General features: G+C 46.7%; 1 protein-coding gene across 3 annotated transcripts; it reads left to right on the top strand.

Moving 5' to 3' along the window:
• Positions 1–497: 497 nt before the first annotated feature.
• Positions 498–7,149, top strand: prss56 (serine protease 56). Of its 3 annotated transcripts, none has more exons than XM_032532280.1 (14): positions 498–859; positions 2,466–2,624; positions 2,728–2,895; positions 3,103–3,292; positions 3,409–3,517; positions 3,607–3,763; positions 3,939–4,081; positions 4,197–4,356; positions 4,449–4,637; positions 4,749–4,940; positions 5,052–5,248; positions 5,618–6,209; positions 6,318–6,424; positions 6,528–7,149. In XM_032532280.1, exons 1-14 carry the CDS (start codon positions 757–759, stop codon positions 6,699–6,701), a joined length of 2,640 nt encoding a protein of 879 aa, XP_032388171.1. In that variant the 5' UTR covers positions 498–756; the 3' UTR covers positions 6,702–7,149. The 3 variants fall into 3 exon arrangements, with proteins under 3 accessions (XP_032388171.1, XP_032388170.1, XP_032388169.1); XM_032532279.1 differs by having other exon boundaries at positions 3,100–3,292; XM_032532278.1 differs by having other exon boundaries at positions 499–859; positions 2,728–2,982.
• Positions 7,150–8,540: the final 1,391 nt, after the last annotated feature.

Raw genomic sequence — 8,540 nt, 5'->3', positions numbered from 1 at the left:
GGACAATGCTCTCTTTGAGGGGCATGCAGAATGGCAGACACTTCCCTCTCTCGCTCTCTCACACTCCGTCCCGCAACGTCTCTCCATCTCCTCGCTGGGACTCTCTGGTTCAGACGTCTCTCTCGCTCTACATTCCTCTCCCCCAGTGTCACATCAGCCCATCTCCTTATCTGCATAGTGTTCTCCCTCTTCCTCTCACATTAATTAATTCAAACAACACCCCCTTTCCTGCCACCCAGCCAATCATTCCGCCTTCCCCTTCTCCCCCCTCCCCATGCGCATCTCTCTCTCCCTCCCTCTGTCTCTTTTCATGGAACCAAACCTCTTTGTGATGTCCAGCCTTGGCAAGTTGCGCCCGATTTGCTGTCACAGTCTTAATGAATTCATCTGTTTGTGTATTGGCCATGGGAGCATTTCTCCCTCCCTCTCCCTCTCTCTCTTTCCTATCCTCACCCCCTCCCTCTTACTGGTGTTGCCCTGGGGACTCTATATATACCAGGGACCACTCCAGGCACCTATTGTTCCTCTAAGTAAACTTACAGACAGATGCCCTGCACCACAGTGTGGGAGAGAGTCCAAAGAGTCGGGAGGAGGGAGCCAGTTAAGGATTGCAGAGCGCAACCAGACAACAAGGACCTGGAACCACTGCAGCCTAGCCTCAGCTCCGGCATCCCTGCATCCTCTCTGGTGGTTCGGCGTGTCTCCTGCCTGTCTGCTTGCTGTCACTGTGGAGTGGAGGTCTGATGCTCTGACACCATGCTGCTGCTGATATCTCTGCTGCTCATGGGACTCGACTGCTTGCCCTTGGGAGCCCCGACGGGTCGAGAGGTCTACAGGATGCCCCAGAGTGCCCTCAAAGGTATTTTTTTCAATGATGTATGTATGCCCCAGAGTGCCCTCCAACGATTTTTTTTTCTCAATGATAGCAATCACTGATTACCATGTGAATTATGGTAATCGGGTATGCATTGGAAATGTGATTACTGCATTTTAAGGAGTTTTGCTGATATCCTGGTTGGGTGGAAAACATATACAGTACTTTGAAATGTCTTATGGACTAACCTTTATCTTTTTTTATTTATCATTGTGAGACCCCTGCAAACCAAACACTGGTGGTGCTTTGAGGAATTAATATCTCTGTAGTGAGTTAAGCGGACAAAACATCTGGTGATACTTCCAATCCTGATGAGATAGCCAGTATCATTAGATTTGAATTATGTGCACACACCTGGTGCATTTTGATACCTTTTGGCCAAGCAGCTGACACATAGTATATAAAGATGTAAGTTTTGTTGTAGACTTACTTTGTTATTTAAGTTGGGAGATTGCTGATATGCTTTTTATTATTTTACTGATGAGCAGCAGGCGTCTAACCTTAAAACAAATGATACAACACATTGCATTAGACTGATTTTCAGCACTCAGCTTCATATGTTTTGTTCTGTTATCAAAGCATCAAAGAACAGAAATATTATCAGTGTGGTTTTGTCTTTAGCCTACAAACTTAGCCTAGAAACTTAACTCCATATGTAGTGAGGGACCTGTGGTCTTCTCTGGTTGAGTACAGCAGAGCCTTCATACAAATGTCTGGTGATGGCAATGTGTGTTTAGAGTGTTTAGAACAAGGGGACTCGGGGTCCCAGCCACCCCGGGGCTGCCAGCCCGTGCCCATAGACCCTGTCCCTGCCTGCCAGCCTCTGCCAGCTCAGCCCTGGCCTTCTAATTAAGTCTTCAATCAGCATTGTTGTTGTTAGTGGCCTATCCTGTGATGTGGTGCGGCACAGAGGGGGGGCTGCCGGGTCGGCGGCCTGATTGATGTGTGTCTGCAGAAGACTCACCAGCGCGCTGAGCGTGAGCTAGCTTCCCTAACACGCTGCCAATGAGCTCAAAGAGCAGCATGAGAAAAACGGGGCTACTCACACACACATACCAGAAAGCAGCACCAGTTTATACTAATGCTCGCATATACACATAACAAACAACGGTGTTCCATAACGACCTAGATATCCGTCCTATCTTGTTCAGAATTCAGTAAAAGTGCATGCATTTATCATGCGCTGGTCAAATATTCCTTACGTGTATTTATTAAGTGCAGGGAATATCTATTTTTTAAGCAACACATTGAATTTTTGTTCACTGTTTTTACATTTCAGTACAGTCATATTTCCCTCTGTTCTTGTACTGGAAATGTCATTTTTGTGGAATTGTTGGTATAATCATGGTGATGGTTGCATTTGCTAACCTTTACTGTTGTAATGGAAGCATTACCGCAAACTTGTCTATGCTATTGTACTGCAATTTCGTGAATTGGCCGACATGCACTGTGTCTGCACATCAGCCTGACCATTAAACATCGGTCTGGCTCCTGGATCTTCTTCTCTCTCACAATACCTCCTCTTTTTCTTCCCTAGCTTGTCTCACATTTTTGTCTTTTCTTTTCTATTTCCTCCTGTCCTCCCCTGCAGCTCTGTCTGATCGGGGCACCGTGGTTCTAGAGGCGGCCATGACTAGTGCCCTGTCCTCTCTCGAGCGTGCATCATCTGAGAGAAGCCAGGCTGAAGCAGGCTGCCGAGGCTGCGTTCCCTGTTTGTTTCAGGACTGCGGTCAGCTGTCTGGGTCCTGTTGTAAGCACACTATTACTCTTCTTACCCTTTTTCCTTCTTGAGTATCTTGAGTGTCACGTTGTCCTTTCTCAGTTTGTCCATAACTCTCCTTCTCGCCCAACAGTGTCTCCTGCCAATGCCTTATCAGAACCCAGCTGTGATGTCATCAGTAAAGCCCAGAAGCTTCAGGATGAAGCTGAGCGGAGTTGGGCTCTGAGCCAAGCCTGTGCGTACTATCAGCATCGCTGCCCACCTGGTGAACTGGACAAAGAGACCTGCATCAGGATCATGGGTGAGAGTTGCAGCGCCCGTGTCCTCCAGTGCAGCCTGCTTAACACAATGCAGAACCTGGAACCTGCTACGCAGACGCATGCACAGGGTAAGGGTCTCCTTGTATTCAGAAAGACGCATTCATGCATTCATACAGATGATCTCTGTCATTGAAGAGGCCTGAGGCTCATTTGCAAAACTCCACATCGGTTTCTCTCTGTCCCAGCAGCAGTGTGCGGTCAGAGGTCGTCCACGGTGCAAAACATCACACAGCCTCGCTCGAGGATCGTGGGCGGCTCGCCTGCTCCTCCAGGCAGCTGGCCCTGGCTGGTCAACCTCCAGTTAGATGGGGGTCTGATGTGTGGAGGGGTCCTGGTGGACAGCTCCTGGGTGGTCACTGCTGCTCATTGTTTTGCAGGGTGAGTGTGCATGTGTGCATCACTGTGTTTTTATAATAAGATCTTTGATTCTTCTATGAGATTGTTATAGGTGCATTTCTCTCTCTCACTCTCTTGTATTGTCCTGACCTCTGTAGTAGCCGAAGCGAGAGCTACTGGACAGCCGTGGTGGGCGAGTTTGACATCACGAAGACTGACCCTGATGAGCAGCTTCTCAAAGTCAATCGCATCATCCCTCATCCTAAGGTAACAATCCAAAGTGTGGGATACACTGTCTATAGTGGGATAGGAATAGGCATTCTTTAACTCATTCAAACTTTCTCCACCTCCTGCAGTTCAACCCAAAGACATTTAACAACGATATAGCCCTGGTGGAGCTGACATCCCCCGTGGTCCTGTCTGGCCGTGTCACTCCGGTGTGTCTCCCCTCTGGCATGGAGCCCCCTACTGGCAGTCCATGTCTGGTGGCAGGCTGGGGCTCCCTCTATGAGGGTGAGTGGGGGACAATTGACATGGATTCTTCATAGATGAGTTGTCTGTGAGCAAGCTTAAATGCTTTTTGTTACCTTTTTGAGAGAATATGTGCTGTTGATGAGGTTAGCATATTTACACCTATTTATTTGCAACATATAACATGTTGCAATTTTGTTTGTATCTTTCTCTACAGATGGCCCGTCTGCTGACGTGGTGATGGAGGCCAAGGTTCCCCTGCTGCCTCAGAGCACCTGTAAAAGTGCCCTTGGCAAAGAATTGGTCACCAATACTATGCTGTGTGCTGGCTATCTCTCAGGAGGCATAGACTCTTGTCAGGTGGGTGCAACAACATTTTCTGAGTTACTCACCTAGATAGTTAGCTTTTTGTTTCTGACACGTTTTAGCAGCACCCAAGCCATTTTTTTAAGTTTCTTTTTTATGACACCTGTAGGGAGATTCTGGAGGCCCTCTGATCTACCAGGATCAAATTTCCGGTCGGTTCCAGCTCTACGGCATTACTTCCTGGGGAGACGGCTGCGGAGAGAAGGGCAAGCCCGGAGTCTACACACGGGTGTCTGCTTTCTCCGACTGGATTCAGACCGAGATACAGAGTGAGTTTCAAGCAACAACAAACCACGGAAACCCGAATATTTCAAATCACAACATAGGTTAATATTAAAACAGTCAATGTATCTTGTATTAGAGTCATTTGGAAGCAGGGAGCCAACATGTCCGGAGCTTTTAAAGACAACAGAAATGACGGAGGAGGAGCAGAGGTTGGAGTTCAGCTCTCTATGTCGCTTCTATACCGTGACATGCCCCCCCGGTCAGTCTGCCAGCGCTTGTAGCCGAATGGCCGAGGACACGTGCCTCACCCGCTTTAAGAAATGTCGTGAGTACTCTTATTTAAAAGCTCAACTTAAAATACACTGTTTATTACTCATGTTGCTTGGAGGTGACGCTGTAGAGGTCTCTGACATGTTGCTCGCTCTCTGCCATCCAGAGTTGCGTTCGTTCCTGCAAACCTTGTTGGACTTGCTCCAGAAGGCCGAGGACTACATCCGGGACAAAGTCGACTTGACCTTCTTCACCAAGACTCTGCCTCAGCTGGTGGAGCACATCTACAGCACGGCTTTCACTCACACTAGAGAGAGGAGGGACCTGAGCCTGAGACACGGTTTTACCCAAATTGAAGGTACATGATTGACAGAATTGTGTTATTCCATTTTCTATTCTGCATTTTTTGCAGTAGGAAATTGTGTTGTTTGATTGGTCACTATTCTCACATGTGATTTATTACATGTAGAACAGCTAGGTGGAGCTGTGGTCCCAACAGATCAGGGTCCTTCTCCAGTTCCCCCAGCCTTATTCAGAGAGGTGGGGCCCTCAGTGGATGACTGGGAGAAATACCTGAGAAACATGGCTGAAGACCTGGACACACAACACACATCCACAGACATCTCCTCTACATCAACAAGACAGGAGGACAACCTTTTCTTACAGGTACATTTCTAAAATGTCCAAATGCAAAGGAGGTTGCATCCTATTATATCAAAAAAGGATTCCCAGCGCATTCTGTTGATTTAATATTCAGAAAAGATCTAAATCAGGGATGAGGTAGAGCTCAGGTTATTGATTACGTATTAATATAAGCCTTGCAACATCAATCATCATCATCCAACTCATCATTTTTGCTTGAGAATTCAACAGGGAGAAATACGTAAAAGGTCAACGTTGACCCAGTATGACTAAGGGGTATGACATAGGACTTTGAAAGGCAAGCTGGGATATGGGAAATGTAGGAAGCCAGTGATTGAAGATGTGGACATGGCACATGTTTATATATCCAACTCTTTTACATGTCATTTCCAGACAGAGGACTCCTCCTTACATCAGCTGGAGGGAGAATTTCAATCTGTTATCTCAGCTCTGCGCTCCAAACTCTACTCCAGAGCTGCTCCTCCCATCCTGCATTTGGATCCAGTCTACCTCCAGGAGGATTCTCCCAACAGCCCCCCTTTCAGTACGTCTTCCACTGGAGCACCAGTCCCCCCTTCCTCCTCCTCCTCCTCCTCCTCCACCCAGGAACCCCAGGAGCCTTGGTCACTTCTTACAGCCCTGATGAAGGAATTTCAGAAATTAAGCACACAAGATGAAGTTGGGACAGACGATGTGCCTCAAAGTGAAACCTCGTCCAATAGTGACGCTTCTTCTGATGTGAATTGGAGCGCCACTTCTGAGGATTTTTCTTTTGTGGAGAATGAAGACGGAACAGAATTAAAATCTTTAGGGTCACCGCTCCCGGTGCAGTCGACATCTGTCGTGCAGCCGGCCAACGAGGGCGCTCACACGGAGACGACCCCTGACCCCAGACAAGCTGTTTACACTGTAAAGACTATTAGCCTTCACAGAAAATACAGGAGTCTTCTTCGCAAGAGGCAGATACCTGGGGCTGGAGTGAAAGGTATGTGCCACACCTACTGGTTTCTGACATCACAAAAAAATCCATGTAATATTTGTTCATGGGTAAATGTTATTTCTCAAATGAAGTGTTTTTTGCTTGTTCCTGCAGTTTGTCCGGAAGTGAGAGAGTCCTCACAGCAAGTCAACCAGGTCAGAGACTCTTACAGCTGGGTCTTAAGCATCCCAAGCAAGAACCTACGCATGAATTTCCAAGAGGTAAAATGGAGTTAAGAGAAGTAAATATGCACTGTTAGAAAGAACATTTCTCATGTACTAATTTCCTCTCTCTCTGCCTTGTTTGGGTCTCTTTTTTGTTCAGGTGTTAGTCGATCTTAGCTCCAAGAACGATCGAGGACTTTACCAGGCACGGGTCAGAGCAGTGGTGGGCGGACGACCTTTGACCTTCTACAGTCTTGTGGGCCTAGAGAATGAGTCATTTTACCGCAGTTTGCCAAGAATCATCGCTTTGGCACTGGAGGCACTGAAGACTTAGCTTTATCTAAGTTAATGAAAGACTGACTCAAATTAGAGATGATGGCACGACTCTCAAGGAGACCTGTTTGCACCAGAAACGCCTCGTCGTGGGACAGAGAGACGCACACGTTTCGCACACTCACTCAAACTTAACTTCTTCTGCTGTCTCTTGTGAAAAAGCATTAATTTTGTTTTCCCCCTGTCTGAGAGCCTGGCTTTGGCTCCAAATGAAAACACAACCATGAATGTATCCATCCAACTATTGCCCACCAATCATGCCACAGGATTCTTTTGCACGTGGTTGGAAACGCTGCCTTGTCTAACTTATGAATCTGTACAAAATGATAAGTTATTCATATTGTCTTTTGCAAAGGTTGAGCCTCTTGTGAAGCACACAGACTGTATATATTAACTGTATTCTTACCTTATTCTTACCATATTTATTTGTATAGAGAAAAGCATTTGTATTTTTGTTAAAAAAATGAGAAGAAAATCTATATATCAATAAAATTGATGCTAAGGCATGTTGTGTTGAGTGGTGTGGTAATCTCTAGTCGTCAAATTTTACTTTTGATATGCAAATTAGCTGACAGCAATGCTGCTAATCCTGCAGTATGTTGCTGCTGGTGCACAGCCGACACACACACACGAGCTCTCCCGAGACAGGTGTCGATGCTGAGGGGTTCCTCTTGTGACCCGAGATTGTCCTAAATCCTCCAACCCTTTAAGGGAAAGCTCTCCCATCAACACAGCAGCTGCTGTCCCGTGCTGGCCAGTACCTCCAACCTCCTCCTGTCTTCACGCCTTATTTCCAGGACGTGGAATTGTAACCGGACACATCATTTAGCTGACCTTTAGAGTCTCTTATTGTCTGTCATGAGTCAAGTTATTGCGAGACAACTGTTGCGTGAGGAAGTGATACCCTTGAGATGCAGGCGAGCCCCGACTTTGTCTCCTGTTAAGTCTCAGCCACTGTTTGATTGTGGTGATGATAGGCCGACTGAGCCCCAAAAAAAGTAACTTCCCAACCATATCTGCCCAGTAATCTGTGGTAGTTTTCTCCCTGGTCCAAATCCTAATAGAGGAATATACAGAGATGTGAGTGGAACAGCTGAGTAAACACTCACACTTACTTCTGTTACAACTTTTGCCGGCCTGGTGTGTTTATGTGCATGTGGGAAATGTGCCAAATCATGGCAGGGGAAAGTAATTGTGACACACACATGCAGAGTAATGACACAGAGCCTGGCCAGTCATCACTGAGGGAGTGCTGGAAATGAACAAGACTTAGCACCTGTTCACCTGTTTATTTGACTTTCTGGGTGGCAGACCCGCGCAACGTTGCTTCTGCCTGTCTTTATGCCGAGAACACATTTGACAATGGCTTCAGGTGGAAAAAGCTAGCTTTTTATAGATCACTGATGTGCTAAATTCGCCGTCCCAGAATCTATGAGTGTTACTTTGTTCATGTGGACGTCTGAATGACAACAGCCAGGTGCAGTAACAGAGTTAAAATACAGAGTGTGGTTTGATGGTGTACCTCAACACTGGAGGGTAGCAATGCCCTAACTACAATGCTCAAACTATGTGCATGTCATGTTGCCAGTGTGTGTGTGTGTGTGTGTGTGTGTCTGTGTGTGTGTGTGTGTGTGTGTGTGTGTGTGTGTGTGTGTGTGTGTGTGTGTGTGTGTGTGTTTGTTGTGACAGCTGGTTATGCAGTTACTGGAAATAAACTCTTGGATTTAACCCTAACAATCATCATCTCCCCCACTAAGCCCAGTCCATTCCTCTAAACCACAACCCATCCCATCAGCTTTGACTTTTGCTGGGAAACACACACACACGCATACTACACACA

Source organism: Etheostoma spectabile, chromosome 12 (genome assembly GCF_008692095.1).
Source record: "Etheostoma spectabile isolate EspeVRDwgs_2016 chromosome 12, UIUC_Espe_1.0, whole genome shotgun sequence".
NCBI classification, from domain to species: Eukaryota; Metazoa; Chordata; class Actinopteri; order Perciformes; family Percidae; genus Etheostoma; species Etheostoma spectabile.
The sequence above is the reverse complement of the archived record's forward strand: the minus strand, read 5'-3'. Positions and strand labels throughout refer to the sequence as shown.

Bases quoted from the DNA above. Each gene is read 5' to 3' on its own strand.
- prss56 (XM_032532278.1), top strand. From the start codon at position 757: ATGCTGCTGCTGATATCTCTGCTGCTCATGGGACTCGACTGCTTGCCC. The intron at 4,082-4,196 runs GTGGGTGCAACA...TGACACCTGTAG, and splicing joins GAGGCATAGACTCTTGTCAG to GGAGATTCTGGAGGCCCTCT. The intron at 6,210-6,317 runs GTATGTGCCACA...TTGTTCCTGCAG, and splicing joins ACCTGGGGCTGGAGTGAAAG to TTTGTCCGGAAGTGAGAGAG.